We start from the raw sequence: 27415 nt of genomic DNA, 5'->3' as shown, positions 1-27415 counted from the left end.
CCAACCTTGGCAGACTTTATGTGTCTCTATGCGGAGCGGACTTTGCACTTTGTTAAGCCATTTGCATCATGCCTTGTGTTGGCAGACTTGGACCCTTGGCAAGCCAATTCACTCTTTGGGGGTGGACTTCATGCCTTCTCATGCCAAACTTTACCTCTTCTTGGCTGACTTTAGGTGGTATCAAGACATTTCAGACTTCGCTAATTGTTATGCCATCTTTGTTTCATGCTTGGCAGAGTTTACTGTTGACCATTTTTGTGTCAACCTTAGCCATGCAGACAACCGATTTGAGATATTTTCACTGGCTAAAAACCCTAAATCCCTAAGGCCTAAAGACCCTAAACCCTTCAGGGTTTTGCCTTAACCTTTTTCGGCCTTTTTCTTTTCCTTTGCTGACCGGCAGGGGTGGTCATTTCACTTAAAGTTTATTGGCTAGAGGGTCCCTTCTTCATGTCAAGACCGGCCCCTTTCACTTGCTATCGGCTGGTGGGAATTCTTTTTTATCGCTTATCGTGTAGTCGAGAACTTTTCACTTTTGTTCCCTGCTGCGGTTGTTCCACTTTCGCACGATTGCGTGATGAGCGATGCTAGTGGGAGTTATTAGCCGCATCGCTTGGTAGGTGGTTATCGCTCTTTCCTTGCAGACAGGACACAATGCGACTTTTCTAGTTTCGTGCGACAAGGCAATAAGCGAAGTGGCCAAGAGGAAGAGAGTGTTATCAAATGTTTCGCAGCCATCAGGAACTGGGTCTCACCCTTTGCTGCGATACAACGATGAGGCTTGTTTAGTTGGTGGGGCCAATTGGTTTTCACAGGGCAATCAGGGTCATCCGTTTTCACTTAAGGGGGAGATCGACGACACTGTTTTAGAACTCTTTTATGAGCCCTTTTGGGGTCCTCCAGGTGCATCTCAGCCGTTCATCTGCATGCGGAGGGAGGATCCGATGGCCCAAATTCAAACTTGAGATGATCATTGGAATTTAAACAACTACTCGATAGTGGTTGTCGACTTAATGGGTCGAAAATCAGTTTTTGAACCCGTTGGCTAACCAAATCAAATCTGATCTATCTCAACCACTTTTAGAGGGTTGAGGGACGACTGACATTACTCCACCATGACTCTGCAGATGCTTCTCTCAGGACTCCCATGCTCATTTAATACAGATTGAAGACTTTTTGGGCTTAGCAGAGGACAATCAGATGCTATTCTTGCAAGGATTCTCCCTTTTTTCAGGGATTGTTGCTCTTTCCCAGTTTTGGGTGATTTTTTCGAGCACACAACCATCAGATCAATCTTTTCTAATTCGTTTCCCCTTCTTTTGTAACCTAACCCTAGTCGGTTAGGGTTTTCAAACCAGTGTTCTATCTGAGTTATGCTTGATCTATAAAGGCAAATTTGTAACATATTGTACATGTCCTCTCCCTGTTTCTCTTATAGAAACACCCTTATTCTTTTACCTCTTTATCTGAATGCGTTCTTTTATGATTCTTAGTTTATGTGATTGTGTTAACACCCTTGTAGATGTTGTTTGTGAATTGATTTTAATTCCTCTTTTCATCTTACAGGATTCTAACCTTTGCATGTTCTTAGGGAGTTGATTAGGATAGTAAATTGTGCGTATCTTTGGGTAGTTTTCATTGATGTCTTGTGCAGTTATGGGTAGGGAGGATCAACTTTCAATTTAGGTGCATCACCTCTTTTCCCTTTTAGCATTCCTTCTCTAGTTTGCCCCTCAGAGCATTAGAATAGGTTTTATAAGTGTTGGGTTGGTCTAACACTGCACCTTGATTGATAAGGAAGCTGGCCTTCTCCGAAGATTCAACCTCACATGCGCAAGGTCCCGCACTTGGAGGTTGTTTCCATGTTTCACAAGTTGTTGGGCACTAGTGTTGAACAAGGGTGCAAACTTTTGTGACAACATTTACCATTCCTTGGGACATTTCCATTATGACTCGAGCGGACTTTACCCTTTGCCATGCCATTTTCATGCTAATTGCTAGGCGGACTTCATGCATTGTTAGGACGTTTTGTGCTTTTCCCAAGTGGACTTCATCATTTTCTAGGATATTTCCAATCATGCCTTAGCCGGAGTTGACCATGGCACAAGACATTGCCATCTCCCTCATGGCAGACTTAAGCACTTGGCAAGCCAATTCTTGCTTTTCAAACTTGCGTGGACTTGGCTATGGCTTAAGACATTGCTTTCTCCATGAGTGAATTTTGCGTTCCACTTTAGCCATGAACACTTAGAGGATTTCTTGCTTATCGCCATATTTGTCTGGAACCTTTGGATCAACGCCTGGCCTATATGATTTTTGCTTGCTTTTCATACTTGGAGATACAAATTTTTCATTTTGAAGACAAAAACCTTGACCTCAGTGACCCAATCCTAGGTCAACTTTCAAAAAAGCTGAAAAAAGCAAGTGAAAAATCTACTTCCCGGATTGGTCCCAAAATGCCAAAAATGAAAAAAGCAAAAAAAGAAGAATCCCACAAAAATAGGGAGTTGTCAGAATTGACCCTAAGCAGTTGCGTTTTTTGTCCCTCAGGCCTTCCATGCATTTTGATGGTGTCCAAACACTGTTCTGATGATTGATTCCCTGATTGACTTTGACGACCACTTGGAAACTCTAGCTCCAGACTCTCAAAAATTGGCAACTAAGAAACCTAAAAAGCAGAAACGAGGGGTCCCCATTTGTAATGGGCCAATGTGAAAAGGTCACAACAAGAAGTTACTTTGCTGGTTGTAACTTATTTTATAAATTAGTTTTTACTTTTTAGATATGAATAAGGTGCTGTTATTACTTCATTTAACATAAGCAATACATGCATGTGTGCAAAGTATAGTCTAAGAATGGGGAAGTTACTTTTTTTGTAAATTAGTTTTTAAGATATGGCTAAGGTGCTGTTATTACATCATTTAACATAAGCAATACATTCCTATGTACAAAGTATAGTCTAACATTATGTCTAGTAGTATAACATTATATTATATCTAATAATACCATAATTCTTGGACAAGCACTTGTGACACAGAAGAGAACAAGAGGGCATGTGTTTTCATCTTGGCATCAAGAGACACTTAAGAGAGGCTGCTCAAGTAGCTTCTTAAGGAAGTTTAGTTGCTGAGAAAAACTATAGGGTCTGAAAATGATCAATCATTTGTTTTTAAAAAATTTAATATGCAAGACACAATTCCAAGCTTCTTGAAATACCAACTTGATTAACATACATTTTTTAATATTATTGAATTTAATATTCATAAATAATGTCCTAGGAGACAAGCAATTACAGAATTAATTTGTCTTTTACACTCCAAAAGGTGCGGGAGTTTATTTTCATGCTTGCATAGGGTGTTATATGTGGCAGAAAAGAAGATTAGGGAGTGTAATGTACATCAAATCCTTCATTGAGTGAAATGATAAGAATTTAGATTATCTCTCTTTGAAACATGACACTTCTATAGTGATTCTTTAGTAGAACTTTGTGCTCACCAAGAACATTCAATGGACATAAATAAGATGTAGTGCAAGCACAGCACTAAGAATGCTCCATGCATTATTTATCCACCAAATAATGAATCACTTGCAAACATTTTTTGTTTGAATTACTTAGAAAAAAAGGACCACTTTTAAGAGTTTGAAATCATATCCTTGTTTCAGAGCATCTATTTATTTGCTAATCCATGGACACAACACACAATTTATGCTTATAGAGGATCAAGTAATACTTTGTAATGGTTGTATTTTAATATCTACATGTACATTTTAATTTTTTTTTTAAAGTTGCTTTCATGATTTTCAACAGAGGAGCAGCCTCTTGGCATTTGAAACCTTGTTTGCTATATAGTTGCATGACACTGTTCATTTTAATAGAGTTTCGTGCATGAACCAATTTTTTTTTGCATGAAAGGTCTCTTATATTTATTTTGTGTGGTTAGGATGTCTTCATCTTGGTAGATGAGTCTTGGGACTGTTACTCCTTTCCTGAAATCTTCATAATCAGCATTTCTAAAATCTCAATATTCCTGTGATTAGGCATGGATGAATTTTACAAGGAAGAGTACAGAAGGATGGAGCATTGGGAACATTTTATTGGATTTGTCTGGTGGAATTGCAAACTTTATGCAGATGGGCGTGCAATCTATTGATCAAAGTATTTCTTCTAACTTCAAAATGTTGGCTGTTTATATGTGATTTTTCTAGAGTGTGTTTAAATTAATACACAGACATGCATAATTTACATTTGAATTGTGATGGAGGAACTGACTGTTATTTTTTTGTAGATTCCCTGAAGAACTTCTATGGAAATATAGGGAAGCTGCTTCTTTCATTGGTAATATCTCCCTGCTCTCCCCTTTTCTTGGAACATGCCATTTGTACACAAACATGTTGTCATGAGATATAATATAGAGGTTGCATCAACTGCATTCTTGATGGCTGTGAAATGGAAAACAACAACTCTCTCTCTCTCTCTCTCTCTCTCTCTCTCTCTCTCTCTCTCTCACCAACACACACACACACAAATGCGTGGATGCACACATATGTTCACACTCTCACAAATCCAAATTTGTTTATTTATGTTTTGTTTAGAAATCAAATAAGAATGAAAATGCAACTTTAGAAGGAACAAGTTATAAAAAATCTATATGATAAAATTGCCTAAGAGAAACTGTATATGAGAGTTGCCTCATATCTACAATGTTCAAACTTGAATGTAAATACAATGTTAAGAGGTATAAATTATCAAATATCTACATAAGCAACTGGCTTTCACAAAAACCCTATTTTCATACCTACTCTATTCAACATGATAATATTTGGATTTAAGGAAGTTTAAAAGTTGATTTGTATATCTTGATCTATTGAGCATGCCTAGAAAATTCAATGAAAGTATTGAATTGATTCCAACATAAACTTGACAACAATCTCTAGCTTCCTCCTCCTATTCTACTGCTACTGTTATCTGAACACTATGAACCTTTACAAATGAGAGAACTGAGCCTTATATAGAGGTTTCTTTACATTTCAATGGCTTAGATTGATTTGAATCAACAACTGAGATTGCAAAATTAAACCCTAACTAGGGTTAGTTACAACTAACTTCCTTTTGGCCAATGATAAAATTATATTATTTGGGACACGTCCATCTTTGATTTCTAACCAATAGGAATTGAGATCAGGCACTTTGAATTCAGTGCCTTTCACATGTGTAGTTGTCTTTCTTGAGATGAGTTAGGTTCAATGAATCTGGACGAGTTGACTTGGAATCTCTTGATTAGTTGAATGTTACTAGGCGCCAACTCATCATGCTCATCTTGTAGATCATCACAAAGATGTCCTCCATCTTGACCAATATCTCTTGATACTCAACATTTCCAATTGCACAATGTGATGATGATTGGACATATTCCCAAATTGCATCATCTTTGATGATCAAGCATCTAACTTGGCTGAACTCTTTTGAATCTATCCGCTTCCTAGATCACATTCACATTTCAAGGGTATGATGGATTAGCGCCCTCGTTTGTTAAAGTTACAAGACAAGGTGGAAATAGCGCCCAACTTGGGTGGGTTTACAAGGTACTCTTGCAGTTGCCCTCATATCATTGAAACCTTGATCAATTCACTACACCTTTTTGGAGCTATAATGTCCCCTTCTCACTAGTACTCAGACATTGATGGAGTTTGGTCTATTACTTGACCCTCATAGGCCAAGGAGTTGATGAGAGGGTTGCTTGGGCAGTACTTGTGGCTTCACATTTGATTTTTATATGATTTTGGGTGAAATAATGTATTTCACGTATGATGTTATTTGCACTTTATATTATAATGATATTTTAATATTATTTAAAAGTGCAATTAAATATTATTTTATTAATAAGGAATCTTCCAATGTTTTGATATCTTCTTTGCTTGATAGCTTGTGGAGCCAAGGGTTTCTGCAGTTCATTTTAATTTTTCAGTCATAGAGAACGATAACTCTCTTTGATTGGCATAACTGAGGTGGTGAAAGATCCTCCGAAGGGTTGCTTTGCGAGTGAGGGATACTTCAGTCCTTCATATTGGAGCTTATTGTATTTTTCATCAGCATTCATGGAGATAGATTTGGATAGATGCTTCAGCTTTATGGTTTATTGATGTCCATTCTATATCTGCACTTTGAGGAAAGATAGGTGATCTTTTTAGAAGCTATTTGGTGGTGGTTTTTGAGAAGATTGGAGGTGATTTTCAGTCATATACCAGGTCTGCCTTGGAGGTCGATCAAACCTAGTGAGCCACATATTTTTGTTCATTGCTTGTGATTGAAATGGCAGAATTTTGTGGGCAATTGTTCAATCAGTTCGTCTTGCTGAGGTGATCATTTCCATCATTCTTTGGAAGCGGGAAACTGCTACATTTATTTTATCTTGGACCTGCAACTCTAGGGCATATGGCGGCCAGCTCTTAGTGGGACGATTTCACCCTTGGAGCTCTCAAAAATTCTCAGAAAATTCCTACATGTTCGTTGGGAACCACTTTTCCTTTTGGCATCTCCAAACCAGGTTATTGGTCATTGTTTGTTAGTGAAATAATTATTTTTTTTGAGTACTGGTGTTCAGAAAGTTAAGGCAGCCATTAAAGTGTTTTCATATGTTATTTGTCTTTGAGGAAAAGGTTGTTATGCATCTTAAAGAGTCTGGAATTGAAATCAGAAATTCATAGCAGCAGTATTGTTACTTCAGACTTCTTTTTTGAAACATGTATGACAAATGTTTGACATAATGTCTACTTAGAAAATTGATATTTATTGAGGTGTTTCCTTCATGTTTAGATTTGTTACATGTTTTCTCTATGAATCACAATCAGTATTTGATAGTTTCAGTGTGCATGTTAATTGTTTGACAATATTCCTTGAGTGTGAATTCTTCATTTACTACCATATATAAGCAAGGGATATTAAAGGAGCATGCCTTCTATCTTTTTAGGAAATTCCCTCTTGAGCGAAGTTGGAGCATGGAAAGTAAATGCATCTCTTGGGCGGGATTGCACTAGGATGGTGAAATAGCGCCCTTACCAAATTCCTCCTCGTGATTTTCTTCAAATTCCAAATATCCATGCAAGTTGCATCTTGTGAGCTGTATCATCCTCAAGCCTTGATTATTGTGTTTCCCTTCCTTGGATCAAACCTTGAACATATTTCCCTTCTCGAGGGTGGGATTGCAAGTGGGGTATGCAAATGTGCCCCTTCCTTGGTGAATGCCTTGCATGGTGGGTTCTAGGTAGGTATATGCACTGATATGAAAATGGGCACACTTGACTTGGTGGTGTGTACATGTTGGTTGAAAATTTTGTACACTTGGGGAAATATACAAAATTGTGGTTTCAACCACAGCACACAAGTAAAAACTCTCCTAATTAAGGGAAGGCTCCCCCTATCTAACTACAACTTGGAAAATAAAATGGGATGGGACAACAATCTTTCTTCTTTTTTCAAGAAAGACAATATCCTTTTCTCTTCACAGAAAAGGATAGCGATTGAATAACAGCAGTAACCACTTTCAAGTGAAATAAGACAAAGGAAATGAAGTTTCCTGAAAGCGCAAAGACTTCCTTCACTTCCTTCGGGACGGGACAGCAATATCAAGCTCAAAGACTTGACTATTTGAAGTCCTATCTACCCTTTGCTATACTAAATTTTTACAACGAATAAAAGATAACAGCTCAAAGACTGAAATAATCTATTCTTTTAACACAAAGACAAGAATTAATGCAAGCTCAAAGACTTGCTGCTATTTCTTATCTTATAGTAATTTTTCCTCAAGAATAGACGCAAGCTCAAAGACTTGCTGCTCCTTCAAGAGAGTTTCCTATTTTAATTAATCTTCTCTACTTCCAGCTCAAAAGCTTCAAATCAGACCGGACTAAGCTCCTTTAGAAACACTTTGCATAGAAGAAATAAAAAGATTCAAACTCAAACATGTAGCTCAAAGACTCAAAACTTGAGTAATCCTTTTTTCTTATTCTTCAAAACCTTCAAGTCACGTACATAAGCTCAAAGACTCCTTGCTATAAATTTGGCAAAGTTTTTGCTTGCTTTCCAAAAGATATATTTACAATGGACCTCTCAAGTATTTATAGAAGATGAGCCTTGAGAAAAAGGTGGGAGGATCCTAACTAACTTGAGAGATTCTCTCAACCACCAAGACTCATTCAATAAATAATTGAGACTTCATTAACTAACTAAGACTTATTCCAACTACAGTCCTAATCGGACACAACTTGTAGTTGCCTTACATGTAATTACAAAAGTGCAAGTAATGTGTAACTTGCATTTTACAAAAAATACTTTTACATGTAACTTGTCAAAACAAAATTACAACTAAAGATTACAAAAGAGGGAAAATTCAACTAAGTGTTGAAAAACACTTAAGTTGCATTTTGTGAAGACAGGAATCCTTGAAATTTCCGGATGCTCGCTTGTAGTTCCTCGGGATTCGGTTCATGGGTGTTCTTAGCAACAACCATAGTCTTCACAATAGTGTCATGACAGCGGAGGAGCGTGGAATTGTCTTTATCCAGGATAGACTGGATCTCATGCAAAAAGGTTTGGTGTTTCATCAATGTTTGAATTGAAGTTGCCGAGAATTGTTCGCTCCTCCATTCATTATGGATCCTCATCTGTAAATCAACAAGAACTTCTTCTTCTAGAATCAGCTCTCCATCTTGACTTACTATATTGCAAGAGGCCCTTTCACAATGTGAGACAATACCTCGATAGACTTCATCCCGGAATCTCCTTGCATCACTGATCTCCTCAATGAGGGATTTAAGAACAAGGGTCTTGTTTTCCATGAGTTCTTCAAATTCCAAGTACATGACCTTGGAAGAGATGATGGCGTGCTCCTGCAAAATACCCAGCTGTTGTTGGGGCATGGTACGCCAGATTGCCAGACTTTTCTCAACACTTTCCAGATTCTTTTTGAAAGTGTTAGAAGTCTGATCCAGTTTTTCCTCAATGGTTTCCAACTTAGACATTATTTGAAAAATGTCTTTTACCACTTGTACACATTGATCATGAAGCTGATCAACCCAGGAATCCAGTGCTTGTACTTTCTAAGTAGCCCTTTACACTCCACGAATCGATTCTTGGGAACTAGAAGAACCTATGGAGTTACTCCCTTCAACAGCAGGTTTTGTGATTTTATGAATGGCTGCCATGAGCTGTCGGTTTCCTTCTTCTAGCTTGTCTTTCTTTGCAAGAAGAACGTCACACCTTTGCATTAGTGAAGCAACAGAAAACTTAGCATCATGTTTAATGACCTCATCTGTTTGCTTGCCCAATTCTACCCTTGTAACCTTATAATCAGTAGCTGACATTTCATCAAGTGGTTTATCTGCAATAGGTTCCACAATTTCAGCTACTTTCATCTTGTTGCTATCAACAATTACCCTAGAGATAGTCTTTGCCTTCTTAGCAACTTTCGATTTGGACTGTTTGAGTTGCTGGTAGTCAAAGGCATCAGGTGAGACCTCTTGCTTCTTCCTTTTCGGGGTGAAAGAACTAAGCCATGGAGGCAAAGTCATCAACTCACTTCCAGTAGCAGCTGTAGGCAAAGGAGAAGCAGTTTCTGTTTGAATTACCGTGGTCACTCTGGGAGGAATATCTGTTTGAATGGCAACCACGGTTTGCTCAGTTATCAATGGACATGAAGATTGCCTCATGAATTCTTCAAAACCAGAAGTGGAAGTATCAATTTCTGATAACTGAATGCAAGTGGGATTATCTTCAGGAACTTTCAACACACTTTCTCGTTGTCGATCAGGAGAAGGCTCGTATGCTGAAATGGGAACTGCATTCTGAGGAGACACATCTACGAGCAAATTAGGAGGAGAAAGAGGCGTTTCAATGGAAACTGGAGGAATGACCTCGTGGGGCGAGTCTGAAACTGGAGACTTAGGTGCATCGTCAGATTGCTGCCCCTCTTCTGGATTATCCAGATCGATCACCCGAACATGGAACCGTGATTTCTCCTTCCCACGAGTAGTCATCTCCTCAGGAGGAAGCACTACTGCACGACTAACTCATAACTTGATCCTTGTGCCTGAAGATGAAGCACCCTCCTTGTTATCAATCTGAATCTCAGACTTCCGTCCAAGAGGCCCTGTAGAATCATCTTCTTTACCAACCTTGATTTTAATAAGTCTAACAGCATTACTTTTCAGCCATGCATTAGTGTTGGCCACGATAGGCTGGAATCTGTCAAGGATGGAGACACACTCCTTGTGTGACCATTGGATCAAAGGAAGTGGAGCTTCCTCAACCCTTCGTGAAGTGTATTCAGGATCAAGTATATTCCCGTCATCGATCATCCCTTGTGGGATATCCGCCAAGTTCAAGTCAACAATTTGCTCAATAGTGAGCCTGCAGTAATCCATCTTTAGAACTTCGGCTTCCGTGCGGAGATCTACCCAGATGTCTTCAATGCGATGAACATGCACAAAGGATTTCTTGATCTTCTCCTTCATACCTCTATAATCAAAATCAGCTCTAGGTTTGAACCTCTTAAGCTTGATTTCCTGCAATTCAGCCTCCATGGCCTTAGCCTTCACAGATGTGACAAGGGAGTATCAACCAATTTTCAATGGGTTTGTGCTAGAGATCCCCATTCCAACCTTGTGTCTAGCAGATTGAAAAGTATGAACAGCCATGATCTGTCTTCCCAACTCCATAAGAATTATCTTATCGGTTGGGTATCTTGGAAGCATGTATGGCTGACCATCATAGCATCCAATCCTCATATAGGTGAAGGTGGGAAATTGCGGGAACAAACACCCATACTCAGACACCTTGACCCATGCCTCATCTGATACTCTTTTGTTTCTGAGATCCACGTCAAACTGACACATGAAATATCCGAAGAATGCATCTTGGACTCTTCTGAAATGCAGTCTGCTAGGTTTCAATGGCAACTGGTCATAATATTCCTAAACTGGTATAAGCGAGCGATCACCCTTGGTAGAAAGACCTGGAAAGTGTCTAAGTGACGCTGCTAAATATACCAAATAAGAATTCATGAAGAAGGTCATAGTGGTAGGAACTACTGCGAGTTGTTCGCACAAAGCATCGCTGATGATTTCACCCCATGAAATGTGATGCGACTGTCGTATGAACATAATGAATTGATACATCCATGGCTCAAAGACATTGGAGTGCTCAAGGCCCAACATCCTGCTAAGAAGAGTGATGGTGTCTCCTATCTCCCACTTGAAATCACAACGGTACAACTTTGCCCATCTTGAGAAGGAAGGACGTGGCTCTTGGATCCACCTATTGATGTGTCGCTTGCAATCTTTTTCCCTTTTCACATAATACTTTGCAACACTTTCTTTGGTGATTTCCATATAAACAGGTGCAGGAGGTATTTTGAAGACCTTCTCGATTGTATCCGCATCAGGACGAATTATAGCTTCACCATCATCATTTTTAATGACTCTTGACTCTTTGTCAAAATGATGGGCGCATGCAAGAACGAACTCAGGTTTTAGGGCAGCCACTGAGAAGGAAGATGCATGATGGATATGGCTGTCCAACAGCTGCTGCAAGTTGTTATCCTGTGGATCTTCTACCCTGTTGATGAGTTCTGCCATATCAACGTGCCCTATTTCCGTGTCCCTGATGCGATCCAAAGGAGAAGAAACCTAGGAAGGTGCAACCTCATTTTGGTATTTGTCATATTTGTATCTCATTTTCTTTGGAGTTGGAGGTGCCGGCAAATCTGACATTGATTGTGAACCTGGAATGTTGTGATGAAGACTTAAAAGAGTTAAGGCAACATCATAGTCAGCTGCAAATATCATTCTTCCTTCTTCAAATGGGTAAAACTTTGATTTCTGAATTTCACGGTTTTGTGAGAGGAAGAGGGGAGATATGTAGAAATGGGAAAATCTTGACTTTGACCAATTTCGGATCTTGGGAGAATTTTCGCAAGTATACAAGTTGGAAAGGACATACATGCAATCGGGGTTTTAAAACCCGAATACAAGTACACTTGTAAATTCGAAAATGGAGAAATGGACGAAAAATGAGATTTTGACTTGCGGGAAATGATGGAAATGGAAAGTACGGATATGGGGAACATGAATGGATAGAAACGGGAATATTCGGGAAAGTCATTTTCATGAAAATGGGAAGAACTTTTCAACATGTAATCTAGTTTTTAAAACCCGAATTTGCAAGGGAGGGGTATTTCACACTTTTCAAGCTTGGAATTTTAACCAAAAATGATTAAATTCCTTAACCGTAGGGGAAGAACAAGAATTTCCAGCGAACGTGTAATCGAGATTAAAAATCCCGAATACAAGTTAGGAGGGAATTTTGGGAAGAACAATGCAATTCAACAATTGCATATTAAGGGGAAGATTTCTTTCACAAAAACCGATTTATAGGGGAAGAACATCACATGCCAAAAATGCAACTAATAACGAAAATTAAAGAAAACAAGAAAATAATAAAATGAAGGGAAGAAAGGAAAGAGAACATACCTTTCTTAAAAATGCAAAATGCTTCTCCAATAATACAACAATTCTTGAAATGAAGAAGCAAAACCGGTGAAAAGGAGCAATCCGGAATGTCAAACCCTTATCACGTTTTTTGTAAAAATGCCCCAAACTGATAAATATAGCAGCAATCTCAAACTTGGAGGACCAAAATGCCAATGAGAGTGTGCATCCAAGTTTATTAGAGCAAAACGCCTAAGGTAGAAGAAGAAGCAATGATGCCAAATGTTTGAAAACGTTGCCAAAGGTTGAAAATGTTGCCAAAGGGAATCACGTGGCCACCATTATAAACTCCAATGGCATCATTAAATGGTGCGAAAATCCTCTCACCCTCCATGCCTTGGTAGAAAAAGGCAAAACGATTTAGGAGAGTGGATTAAAAACGCCCAAAAAGTGGATTAGAAGAACCACGTTTTGCTGATTTGGCACCAAAAACTAGCAACAATAAACTCTAAATGGCGAAAAATGTGTTTGTGAAAGCATGAGAATAGGATAGAATCCTAAATGCCTTGCATCTCTAGCAAATCTCCCCAAAAAATCGCTTTGACATCTTCAACAAATCCATTTTCCATGCAAATCGGGTTTTAGAAGACACATGACAAGTTCGAATTGCCCAAAATGAAGCAAATCGGGTTTTAGAGAGAAAATAACAAGTTTTATTTTCACTTTTTCCACTTACATGCCAAAATCGGGTTTTTTAAGACAAATGGCAAGTTTAAAAATTCACTTTTTCACTTACCAAGCCAAAATCGGGATTTTTTGGACAAATGACAAGTTTAAAAAAAAATTGCCAAAAATGCACTTGCAAGGTAAAATCGGGTTTTTTGGAGCAAACTGCAAGTTTAAAATACTTGCAAAAGGAAAATAAAATCCCTACAACAAGTTAGAAACACTTGCACATATGTAATGGGGATTTAAAATCCTTTTTACATGTAAAAACCATTAAAGTAGGGGTTTTTTGACCAAACTGCAAGTTTACTTGTAGTTGAGCCAAAAAATCCCTATTTTAACTAAAAATGACCAAAAAACAATAAAAAGATAAAAACATCAAAGGAGAAACTTAAAATAAATTACAAGTGACATATTTAAAATAAAAGTGCACATGTAATTTTTCAAAAATTCCCTTACAAAGACCAAAACAATGAATATCATTAAAACTTGCAGTTTGAAGAAAATTCTCCACCTGCAGTCTGGGTTTTAAAACCCGAAATTGAAGGAAAGGCATAGCAAACGAACCCAGAATTGGACGAAATTCGAAACGTAGTTCGAGAATGAACTAAGGATTAAGCCAGTCCAAGGATTAGTCGAAATTCTGCCTCGGGAAGTGTGTCATAGAGTAATTTTTTTCATTTTTTCATTTTTTCATAAAAATTTCACCACAGTGGTCCTTCATTTTTGGAAACAAAAATGAGGACAACAGTACAAAGTATGGTGTGAGCGCATTTATCTTGCACAACTTAGATACCAAGCGCATATTGAAGGTGTGGCTGCACAAATGAGGCAAGGAAGGATTCATGCATGTCCTTGCACAAACTTTGTGCCTTGATCTTTAAACAACCTTCTTGGGCGGCATTGCAATGGTACCTTGCAATTGCACCCACACTTAAGAAGCAAATTTCTTCCTTGTCATCATTGAAGTTCTTAGCTATGATTCAATTCCCTAACCGGCTGATTGCAATTCTTGTGTTGATCTTGTCTTGATGGTATCCTCATTTGCATTGTTGAGGCTTCATCCCAAGCACTCATAACTTGCAAAATTCCTCAAAAGAAAACAAAGTGATGAATAAGAAACTTAAATCTAGAGATTGCACTTTAAATCAGTTATACTTGAATTTTGAAATCTGAAAATTAATCTTTCAGACACTTAGTACTATTGATTGAAGAGCAGAAAATAATTGATGACAATAATGAAATCTGTCTTCTACTTCGCATCAACTTCTTCTCTGCAAATTTGCCTGCTCCTTGTTTCTTGTTTGGTTTGAATGATGAAAATGAAAAGAATTGATCTATCCCTCATAAGATTTTCTTTTTGAAAGTCACCTTCTTTCACCCTGACGGACTTGTTTATCCATCCTTGCTGGGCGGGATTTCACTTATATCATGCATTGAAAGACAGGTCAGATCTAGCAAGACTTCTTGCATAAACTGGCATTTGTAGTAATGCTTGCATTTCACAATGCAAGCCAGGTTTAAGGGGTTAATGTGCACAAAACCAAACACGAGCGCCCTTGAGGGGTTGCTATGCACAATATAACTAGGGCGGAAATAAGACCTTTGTATGCACAAAATTGCCTTGGAGCACACTTGGTATGGATGATTGCACAAAGGAAGGTGGGCGCACATGACAAGTTGCCTTGGACAACTTACTTCCTTGGGTGTAGTGCTTGCAATTCTTGATGGCTTACAACATTACTCTTGCTGATGATATTAGGAACTTTGACAACTTTGCAACATTGACAACATTTGTAGTTTTAGCAATTCTGACAATTTTGACAACCTAACCTCAACCTTTCAATTCTAACAACCAATTTCCTCTCTAGAGCAAAGGTTAACACTTAGGAGGCTACCAACCTAAAAATAACTAAGCAAAAAGTAGGGGTCCTCATTTGCAATGGGACGATGTGTGAAAATGTCACAAGTAATCTAATAAGAACACTTTTTTTCGATCCTGGCAAGGATCACATTCCAAAGATCCATCGACGAACCTTGGAAGGCAAAGGGAATGCCTAGAAATTGAAAGATTTCTCCATGCCCAATCCACTTCCACCCATATTGGAGCAACCAAGGTGGAGTGGGAGAAAGGATTGCCGGTAACACTGAGTTTTATGCCATTGAATGGCAAAACTAGAAGCCAAACAAAAGGTGTCAAGGCATTGGAGGGCCTTTTTAATGTTTTTCTCTTCTTCAACAAGTGTGAGTGTGATGTCCCCTTTTTGTAAAAACCCTTGTTCTTGCCCTAAATCACCATTTCTATGTGAAACTACAAATGGAACAAGATGCATACCTGATTGAGATCCTACAATAGGTTAGGAAACCATTGAAATGTATATAAAGCATAATATAAATATTTTAAAATGGATAATTAAACATAAATTCTCTATACCTAGGGTCAAGAACATTAACGTAACTATAGTTATGCCTAATTCCTTATCGGAACTCAACCATAACAGAGTGGGAGTAAGGAGGAATGATAAGGTGTCCAAGAGATCCTCTACCCTAGGCCCAAGAGTAGAGTGAAAGCCAGAGCCCCCTTGGCCTCATGGGACCATCGGTCAACTACCATGAGGTGGTCTACCTAGTGAGGTATCCTATCACCATTCTCCTTCATCCCTTGCATCCTTATCCTCTTCCTTGTGATTGGAATTCCCCTTTAAGTCTATTTCTCCCAAATTAACCATGTCTTGTGGGGTTAGGCGGAGAATGTAACCGGGTTCCTTGACTCCTCCATTTAAGGGCCCTCAAAGTCCTAGACTCCACTTTGGTCGTTCTAGAATGGCCTACTTATGAGCCCCTTGTCACCCCTTCATTACATCTCATACCCTTCCTTACAAGAAAGTATTTCTAAATATACTTAATTATTCTTTTAAGTTGGGTGTTACATATTTACAATGAATATAGCATACCATGAATATATTATGTACATTTATGTCTAGTTAACATAGTTATATGTTTCTAAGATAACAGAATCATTAATGGACATTGCTAATTCTAGTTGTTGTTATTCTTAACTCCTGTGGATCTAATGATTAATTTCAGAATAGTCATGCTTAAAGCATAGCATGGATCTTACAAGTAATTCAGACCTCTTTCCTTTCTCTTGATTGGAGCTGTTGCTGTTCTAACCACTGCTGTTGCTGACTGAATTTAATCTCCTGATCTGATTCGATGGTGATGTCTCTGGATGCTTTTGATTCCTTTCCTTTTTATCTCTCAATGTGTGAGAGAGGTCATACCTCTTCATCATGTATGCCCTTTGGCAAGAGACACAATACCACTATAATGTCCCAATTTTGTAAAAACCCTAGTTCTTGCCCTAAGTCACCATTTCTATGTGAAACCACAAATGGAACAAGATGTGTAACTCTTTCCTTTCTGTTGATTGGAACTGTTGCTGTCCTAACCACTGCTGTTGCTGACTAAATTTAATCTCCTGATCTCGATGGTGATGTCATTGGATTCTTTTGATTCGTTTCCTTTATATCTCTCAATGTGAGGGAGAGGTCACACCTCTTCATCATGTATGCCCTTTGGCAAGAGATACACCCTTTCCACTATTAACACCCTTTGAAAGAGTGCAACTCTTCATTATATCTGCCCTTTGAAAGGGACACAACCTTTCAAGATCAGATCTGCATTTCTTATTTAAATCAGATCTGCACTTCTGATTCCCCAAATTATCCCCCTCTCAAATGAGGTTCTCTTCTCCCTTTTATATCTCATGTTTGAGGGAGTCACAACTTTTCATTTCGTGTCTTTTGACCATTAATTATCTTAATTAAATTTTAATTATATTTAATTATATTCTTTTATATTTTTATTTTAATTTTATTTTTATTCTTTTGAATTTTAATTTTATTATTATTATTTAACATTAAATTCATTTTCAAAGTGGGGACATTACAATGAGAAAAGAATCATTTGCAAAGTGGCCATTAACCAACTGGTAAGGTGACTTAGGTAGGGCAATCCCTTTGACTCACCTAGCAGAAATGGAGTGAGCCAACAAATACCCAAGCCCTCAGTAGCCAGAACATAAAGAGAGGGGGCAAGAGGGCAACCCTGGCGAATAGACCGCTCAAGCCCAAAGGCTTGAGATTGGCTGCCATTAATGGTGATATGCTCAAAAGCATCTCCAAACATCTTAATAGATTGAATAAAATAGGGGACAAAACCAAGAGCACGTAGCATAGCTAAAATGAATGGCCATATAATACGGTCATAGGCTTTGGCGAAATCAATCTTTAGGAACAGGACTGTTTGTTGAGAATGATGAGCCCATTCCGTGTCTTCCCAAACAGCAATAATATTGTCCAAGATGAACCTCGATTTGATGAAGCTAGTCTATTCAGGTCGGACAATTTGCGGGAGCAAGTGCCTAATTTTCAAAGCTAAAGCCTTAGCAATGATTTTGTAAGAAACATTGAGTAGCGTGATTGGTAGTTGCAGATGTCCTCTAGATCACCAAGCTTAGGTATGAGTTTTATGTTACCTTGGTTAATTAACTATCCTAGAGATTGATTGTGAAATGCTTCAAGGTAAATTTTGTGCAAATCTAGACCCACACAATGCCAAAGGGCTTTGTAGAATTCACAAGGGAATTCGTCACAACTAGGAGCTTTGTCATTTGCAATGGAACTAGCAACTTCTTTGAGGTCTTCAAGAGTGAGAAATTGCTCATAGAAGACAATCTTGAAGAACTCTGTCTCGCTCAGGAGAAGCAACCTGAGCAATGAAAACCTTCTCATAATGGTGGACAAATGCTTGAAGAATGTTCGGTAGCTCAGAGAGCACTGTCCAACCATCTTTAATTTTTGTGATGCTTGGTGAGGAATGGCAAGCTGATTGAGCCTGTAACAAGTTAAAAATTCAGAGGAAACATTTATAAAAAAATGTAACTAACTGAAACGAATGTAACCATTGCAAATATAGCCGTTAACAAAATCATTGCAAGGTAACATAAAGGAAGATAATTTTTTTTTTTTGATAACAATAATTGAAAGTATTTCCATGGATCTAAACTAAACATAAACGTAAGATAAGGAAATAAATAACATTACATTAACTAAAAGAGCAAGGGTTTAGAAGGTACATTTCATCTGATGCTAACTTTTGAACTTTACAACTTTATCAAGATACCAGTGTGGAGGGAAAGCATCATCAAGGCGCTTTTCCGCCCAACCACGGACTGCTTAGTCCCTCGTGCCATATCCAACTGGATTGGACCGGCCCTTCGCAGGAAGGTAACGGGAAGATGAACTCAATGCGATCTGAGTTGAAGATAATCCTACACAAATCCCTAGTCAATCATACCCTATAGGTTCCCCCTAATTGGTATGACCTCTAACTATATTGTCTATCTGGATAACATACTGGTTGATGTTTACAGAAGTATCATCTCCATGTCTGGGGTTTTCTAGGTTATTGTAAACACGCAAAAACATGAAATCAATTGTTTGTCGTCCTGCACGGTGGGGGTTGAATTTCCAAAGATAACCAAACACTCATGTCTGTCTCTATGCTACTGCATTCTGACTCTCTGAGGTTCATTGGTTGTCATTTACTTTTGGACCCAACTTCACTTGTTGGTCGACAAACATGAGGTATCTTATACCCTTAAGGTGTAACCTATCTTTGACAAAACCCTAGGTTAATTAAATATGGAGTTCGTACTTGTGCTCTTGAGCTAGAAACCTGCTCTCTCAGGAGTACAAGGATGAATCCAAGCTTAATGAAAATGAAGACTTCACCGTCCTTCTTTCATGAACCAAGGTTCTGCATAAATTTACTAGTCTTAAGTACAATAGTTGATTAGTTCGTATTTCCCACAATCTCAATGTTGTTTACACGAGAGAAGTAGCCCATACTTGGCCTTTATTAACTAGCATCCACCATTAAGTTACAATTGATCAACAAACGATGCCCTTTTTACACATGAATGTTACATGAATCTCATACAGTCAGTAGTTCACCTTAGTCCAACATGTTTGATTGTATCAGCCGGTACTCTACCCCATCCTAAGGTATACAACCTTACTTTATATTTGTTGAAAAATTGTTCCTTTCTGATTTAATTGAAGCATGGTTTAAACCGGTAATTTACCTTAAAGAGGAAAGATGAGATAGACGACAGATTGCCAGCACCCCCATCAATATTAGTTTCTATGTTTTGAGTGTATTGAGAGCATTCGTGCTGCTACTATAGTGTTTAGAGAAACTATTATATTGCTTGAATGTCAACTGCATTAAGGCTGAGGAGCTATGTATTTCTATACATAGGACTATTAGCTTAAAAAAAATGTTATAAGCTCCCTTGCCTATCAACCCCTTTCTCACAGAGGTAATATTTACTAAAAGTCTAAGCGCTCCCATAATGTTTATTATGCCCATTTGCATTTATGAGCTCTAAAATACTATTCTAGTCAGACGTTTCTTCCAAGCTGAAGATAACTAAACCATCCTGATCGATGCTCTAGTATGAGGACCCTTTCGGCCCAATGGTATTCAATAGGTGCAATTACACTTGCGAGTGAAATCATAATTATACCCTTCTTGACTGAAATAAGTCTAGGTTCAAATGAGTTCAACTGAACTCAAAAGGGAACTAAGGCCAAACTTATGTTTAGCATTCATTTGTTATCAGTTACAGTACTATAAAATGTTATCATTAATTTCTTCCTCATTTATGATTGCAATGATTTATGATGGTTCAATTAAATCCCTAGCATGGAATAATAGGTGGCATAAGACCCGCCAAATTGTACGCACAATTTCCATGTATGGAATATAACTTTGCCGAACATGTCTCTGCTGTCCTGGCATCTTGAGAGTGACCTCCCAATAGTGATGCTAACTGCATCAAGCACAATGGTGCTCTTCTACCCACTGCCTTCCTAGGCTAGGGTATAGGTTAATTTCATGAACTAGAGAGGGTAATCTCAATTAGATAATTTTATTTTAGAGCTGTCCTGGCTTCTCAGTCTAAGAAAGTTCTGAATAACTTGATTAAGAGGACAAATTCTTCATTAAGTTGTCTCGGGTATAAACACCCTTCAATTGAATGATATAAGTCTGCACCACTATGCTGAAATATGCTTACATGTTAAGGTACACATACACAGACACATGAGCACAAATACCTTTGCGTATACGTCAAGTATTACCAGTTATAATCACACTAGTACATACTTGCTGGTATATGCCAAAGTACGTGTGCAAAGGTGGACCTGTATCCGCACCTTCACATGTACAATGAGTATTCTCGGGTGACTAAGGTTTATGGCTTAATTTACTTTAGACAAACTTAACGATTACCTCAACCTTTGTATCACAATAACTTAAATTTCATGAAGGGCAAATATTCTGTGGATAAGATTTATTTCAGTTTGTAGTTTAACTCCGGAATGCATGTAAAACTATCTCATAGACCTGCAGTTTGCTGTTTGGTTCCAGTTATACTAACAAGACTGCTGAAGAATTAAATTCCTTGTTTGGAAAGATAACAACATGTTGATGTGTCTTTTGTACATGGCCAAACACAAAATAAAATACCTAAAGGTACCTTATCCTCTCTTGAACAAAGTTTCCCGATTGTTGAAGATCTCGCCGAAGGATCAGTCGGAGTAACTCCAAGGTTCTGATATGTAGGTTCTCTACGTGTGGATAAGCTCTTTGCTGTACGATGTGATTTTGCTGGAATCACAAGGCGACTTACATTCGATGACCTAAACGTCTGATTTGCTGGAATCACAAGTCCTATTTACTATCTGGAAGATAAAGAAATGACAAAAGATACAGGGTTTAGGAAGTCTACTCTAAGACCTAGAATGCAAGAAGATGGATGGATGACTAAGTGGAGTCCTACTGGGCTGGGTCTCACCATCGGGTTGAACAATTCAACACCAACTCAGTGCGATCTTCTAAGGGATGTTTCAAATATGTCCAAATCGTACACCATCAGATACTAATCACCATTCAAGATAATGCGTGAACAATAGAGGTGCTATGACTCGGGATTAAGCTCGTTCTATGCCAGTTGACCACGCAAGGCGCTCTTACAGTTAGCAAAAGGCTAGTGGTTTGGACTAGGTGGATTCCATGCGAGTGCATTCAATAACTTCTTTCATTCAATTTAATTATCTATCATCTAAAATGAAGATTCAACAAGAGACCATGCATATTGCAAAGAAACAACACACTTCACCATAACTTTAACGAAAATGGAGTTTATTTACAATCAATGGCAACAATCTCTTGCCTTGTCCTCCTAATCTACTCTAATTGCTATTCTATCAGCTGACTATTTACTATTTCTAACTATTCACCCACTATTAACTATTAACCTTTACAAATGAGGAGCCAGGGCTTTATATAGAGAGCCCTTTACAAATTGACGGCTCTGATTGACTTAGAACCAATGGCTAGGATTGCAAGATAGAAACCCTAATTAGGGTTTGTTACAACAAACTTCCTTAGCCAATTAGAAAATTACATTCCAAGAGCGAGGACCAATTTGAAGCAGGGGTAGGTACATCGAAGTTTGTGCCACCCCCAATGAGCTAGGTACATTGAATCTGGACATGCTGAGGTGGACCAATCCGATCGAAGGAATGATGACTGGGATGCCACCTTGCCTAATGCTTGTGACTTGGTTGATCCTCCTTTGTCCTTGATGTGCTTTGATGAATGATGTACTTCCTTTGTTTGACTAGGCTTCCTTATTGTCAAGTCTTCCTACTCCAGTAGCCTATCTCGCCTTGAAGTGCTGGCAAAGTCTTTCTTTGTCATCTTGTGAAAGAATGAAGTCTTGAGGTTAACTCGAACTCCTTGAACACCCCTAGTCTTCCAATGCTTCAAAGCACCTTGAGTCTTCCCTTTTGCCTGTGGAACGTCCTTGATGACGATGGACTGGAAGAGGTCGTCCTTGTCCTTGCCTGGTCTTCTTTCATCTGCAAAACAAACCAAAAGATGATTAAGGACACAATAAATTCATTCTAACATAGCACTTTCTACCTTAAATCGTCAACAAGAAGACATCAAAATGAAGTTTGCTCAAGATTCTCCCCAAGGACAGGCCCTATAAGAATTTCCCTCTGGACGCTTTGAAAGGGTCAGGAGCAAAATTTGCATTCCTGGCCAATTTAGACCTCATTTCATCATAATCTCACAACTAGCCCTTTGCCTAGCTCAAACAGGGTGAAAAAGTAGGAGTTTCAAAGGATTTCGCCCTGGACCCTTTGGAAGGGTCAGGAGCGAAATTCATTCTTTAGCTCAAAATCCTTACCTCTTGGACTCATAAGCTATTCAAACACATGCCTATGGCCATCTTTAAGTCCAATTCACCTTGATCACTATCTTGGCCTAGCACAAACTTGAAGGAAAAATGACATTTTGAGAATTTCATTCTGGACCCTTTGGAAGGGTTAGGAGCGAAATTCAAGTTTTTCACTTGATATTTCATTTCCTTCACTCCAATCTATCTTGCAAGGCGAGAATACCTCACTCCACCTTCAACCATGCCACAAGAATCAATGTTTTGGCTTCACCCAAGGAGAAAATAGTGGATTTGAAGAATTTCGCTCTAGACCCTTTGGAAGGGTCAGGAGCGAAATTCATATTTTGCTTGTTTTCCCTCACTCAACTCCATTCTTTTCACTTTTTTCCCCTTGACTCCCTCATTTGAATCCATTTCTCAACCTGACAACATTTGCTTGATCCCCAAAAGGCTTGAAAAGGAAAATTCGCTCAAAATCATGGCCAGGGACAAGACCTATCCAGGGTTTCGCTCTGGACCCTTTGGAAGAGTCAGGAGAGAAATTCTTGTCCTAGCTCAAAATTTACATTTTTTGGTGGTCAAAATCCATTCAAAGGCAATCCTAAGGGCTTCCCCCAACTTCTCCTACCTTGGTCTAGGCTTAGCTTGGCACAAAAATGTAAGGAAAAGGGTGTTTTAAGGAATTTCGCTCTGGACCCTTTGGAAGGGTCAGTAGTGAAATCCTTGTTTTGAGCTTATGTCTTCATTCTTTTAACCTCTATCAACTTCAAAAGGCAAGGACACACCTCTTCACACCCATCCAAGCCATAAAAAACCGAAGACTTGATTTGCTTTGAAGGGAAAATAGGTGATTTTAAGAATTTCGCTCTGGACCCTTTGGAAGGGTCAGGAGCGAAATTCATGTTTCTGCTCAATTCCTTCAAGTTTGAAGATCACCAACAAGTCAAAGTCATGCCTAAAGACATCTCCAATCCTAATTCGTCTTAGTCCACACTTGACTTGGCACAAAATTGAGGGAAAGGAGTGGTTTTGTGAAATTTCGCTCTAGACCCTTTGGAAGGGTCAGGGGCAAAATTTCAACTCTAGGCTTGACTCTTCATCTTTTCTATTCCAATCTTCTTTGCAAGGTAAAAATACACCACTCTTCACTCAAGGAACAAGGTTTGTGGCCTAAACATGGAAGCAAAAGAGGTTTATCAAGAATTTCGCTCCTAACCCTTCCAAAGGGTCAGGAGCTAAATTCTTGTTCTAGGCAAAATCTTCATCTTTCAATGCGTCCAACTACCTCTCAAGGCAAGAACATACCAATGTACCCTCCAACATGCCTTGGACTCCAATGCCTAGCCAAAACAAGGAAGCAAATGAGAGTAATAAGGATTTTCGCTCTGGACCCTTTGGAAGGGTCAGGAGCGAAATTCCTACTTTGGGTTGATTCTGACTACTCCATTGCCTCAACCCAATTTTCAAAGGCAAGAACACATCAAAGTCTTTCCAACCATGCCACAAAACTCAAGAATTTGACCATCTCCAAGAAGACAATTTGACTTTCCCAGAATTTTGCTCTGGACCCTTTGGAAGAGTCAAGAGTGAAATTCTAGTTTTAGGACAAAATCCTTCTCATTTTTACATCCATCACTTCAAAAGGCAAAGACATGTCAATCCACTTCCAAATATGTCCAAGGAACTAGAATGTTGGTCTAAACAAGGAAGAAAATGAGGTTTATGGGGAATTTCGCTCTGGACCCTTTGAAAGGGTCAGGAGCGAAATTCCCATTCTTGGACAAAACCCTCACTTTTCAATACTTTCAATCACTTCCTTAGACAAGAACATGACCAATTTACCCCCACCATGTGCAAGGAACAAGGATGTTAGCCCAAACAAGGGAGAAAATAGTGTCTAGGGAGAATTTTGCTCTGGACCCTCTGGAAGGGTCAAGAGCGAAATTCACATTTAGGCTCAAATCTTGACTTCATTTCTCACATTTCTTCATCCAAACAAGTGTTTTGCCCTAAATAATGCTTGGGAATGAGTTAGTTCTAAGTTTGGGTCAAAGTAGAATGTCTTATGGAGAATTTCGCTCTGGACCCTTTGGAAGGGTCAGGAGCGAAATTGAAATTCGCCTTGGACCCTTTGGAAGGGTCAAGAGCGAAATTTGACATTTTGGTCTCTCCGTCAAGATTCATGTATGTAATATAACATTTAAGTATAAGTGACATTTCCTTATATCTATCTTCTTTCTTATACTTTAAGTTATATTCCATATATACTGTCAAGATGTTTGAGAGTGGTTTCGGACCTCCAAGAGTTATAATGCAAAATCTAGTTTTTGGAGGATTCTTCAATTTTCCAAACTTAGTCAAATTTCAGGATTAGGATGACATTCCAGACTTAGCCAAATTTCAGGACATTTGAAGATCAGGATGACATTCTAGACTTCATCACTCACCAATTTGACCTAACTCAGACCTTCAAAGATGATATTCACTCACCAAGCTTCATTGACCTCTTGAAACTCAAACAAGACACTATTAGCAACAAGAGCAAAACTAAGCCTAAGGGACACTTTCAAAGAAACCCTAACCTGGAGCATCTGCTCACTCTCCCTGGCTCAAGCAAAGCCTACCATCCTAGTCATCCCCTGGCGACACTCAAAATGCAAAGGCTAACAAACAAACCCTAAAAACCTAGAAAGGAAACCCCAGAAAGCAAAAAAAGTAGGGGTCCCCATTTGCAATGGGGCGATGTGTGAATACGTCACAACATCTAGCACCACCTTGAATAAATGTTCCCGAGCATTTCAGAGATAAAGACTCAATTGACACTTAGAACCTCTAGAAACTTCAACCCAACTCATCAAGAGATTAGAAAATGTACTCAAAGTGGAAGAAAAATCCTTAACCAGATCCAGACACTTAGTCTTTGATTACCCAAGTGTGTGCAAGTGTATTCATTCCTCTCGACAAGACAACTATGACTTTCAAGTTCCCCTGTGATTGGCTACGTAGTATATCTAAACTTTATAAGCATCCTGGATAGAGCCTCGCTGCCAGTCAGACGTCTATAGTCCCGATGAGGTTATCGCCGCAATCTCACGAACATTGCTCCATTGCCAGCCAGGCGTCCATAGCCCCGATGGAGTTACTCGCATATTCCCATTAGCCAATTTTGATATTTCTTTTCATTTCATTTTCTCATTTTTTTTTTTAATATTGCTTTTTTATTCCGTCAATTCCTTTGGCTTGTTAGCAGTGAAGCTTACTAGGGTTTGAGGACTGCGATGGCGCTGAAGTCAGATTTTAGATTTTTCACTAATCACAGATTTGCCTAGAAACCATAATGACTCGGAGTCTATTAATGTGTAAAGATATAGTAATCAATAGATGTCGGCATCAAGACACAGAAAGTGGTTCCCTTTCGGGTCAAGTACAAGTCCTGATCAGATGATAAAGCTGGAGAGGAACAACCTCGGATTCTGAGCGCTTCATGAATAGATATCTAAGAAATGAGTCTGACATAAGATCCAAGATGTTGCCAATGTGTGAGCAACAACACATACGCCCTTCTCACGAAATGAAGGCTCCCACTCAAGACACCTAAACTAAAGCAAACGATTGACCCAAAAGCAAACTAAGCTAGAGCGCACACCAAAAAGCAAACTATCTAAAGAAAGCAAACAACTGAACTACCTGAGCCACTCAGGATTATGAGTCAAATGACTCAAGGCAAATTAATAACAAGGCTCAAAAACCTCTAACTAAAGACACGAAAAGAAAACCTACTCTAAACCTATATACAAGGCTCCTAGACTCAACACGATTCAAGGAAGCGAAATATGTACATGACTTTACATGGTTTCTCTGGTTGTGCAACAAAAGCATGGCAAACATGATGGTTCTCAGTCGGGCAAATTCATCCTTAAACACAGAAAAGCAAGCTCTCACCATGCATTTCTCATACTCAAGCAAGTTTTCACTTACAATGATCAACTGGGGTAATTCGTTAGGACCATGATCAATCCAGATGCAAGTTGTTTTCCCAAAATCCCCATAATCAAAATCATAATAACTTTCAAGGCTAGGATTAAGGAAAGAGACAACCTGGCATATTTCAGGCTCAGATTGAACTGCACTGTCGGAAGCGATGTCACTGGTTGCTTCTGGAGGTCGCATTGATGATGAACCATTCCACAAGCATTCGCAATATGTTGACCTTGATTTGGAAAATCCTCTTGAAATAAGCTCAGCGCCCCTTTGAATAGCTCACCATTCTCTGTTTTCACTTAGATATCTTGCATAAACTAGGCATCTTCATGAAATTTTGTTAGCATATCTTCAAAAATGAGAGTCTCCTTGATGGATTGAGCTTCAAACATCTCCTCTAGCTGATCAAATATAATCTCTGGTGGCCTTTCTTCTTCAAGCATAGTCTCGGGAGGTCGGAGCTGATGATGGATCATATCACTCACAGTAACTTGCTTATCTTGAAAAAATTTGGGCAGTGATACCATTTGTGTTTCCTCTACAAGATCTTTCAACACCCCTTCAAATATCATGAGAGTGAGGACGTCCTTGAGTGCCCCCTTAAATTGTTCTTCATACTTGGGCTCACTTATGATGATTTGTAGCTCTTTGTTCAACATCTCAACTTGATTGTCTTATTCAAGGATGCTATTTGAAACCTCTTGCAATTCAATCTCAAGGACCTCCTTTTGTAGCATGAATGAGAATTCTTCAAGGAACGAGTCCTTTTCTTCTTGGATTGCTTGTTCAACTCCTGGATCTTCCTTTATCACTATTTGAGTATTCTCAACTGATTCTTCAAGTTTTGTTTCATGGTATTCCTTTTCAAGTGCAAGGCATGGCGAGCTATCCACTGTAATACAT

General features: G+C 38.8%; 1 protein-coding gene across 5 annotated transcripts in view; it reads left to right on the top strand.

Moving 5' to 3' along the window:
- Positions 1-27415, top strand: part of LOC131060160 (cystinosin homolog) — a 238030-nt gene that overhangs the window by 180908 nt on the left and 29707 nt on the right. For all 5 annotated transcript variants that reach the window (XM_057993288.1, XM_057993282.2, XM_057993283.2 and 2 more), the window contains 2 exons: positions 4039-4156; positions 4287-4336. In XM_057993288.1, the coding sequence (XP_057849271.1) occupies positions 4039-4156; positions 4287-4336 (168 nt within the window). The remainder of the gene's footprint in view (positions 1-4038; positions 4157-4286; positions 4337-27415) is intronic.

Source organism: Cryptomeria japonica, chromosome 7 (assembly GCF_030272615.1).
Source record: "Cryptomeria japonica chromosome 7, Sugi_1.0, whole genome shotgun sequence".
NCBI classification, from domain to species: Eukaryota; Viridiplantae; Streptophyta; class Pinopsida; order Cupressales; family Cupressaceae; genus Cryptomeria; species Cryptomeria japonica.
This window is presented reverse-complemented; position numbering and strand designations above follow the sequence as displayed.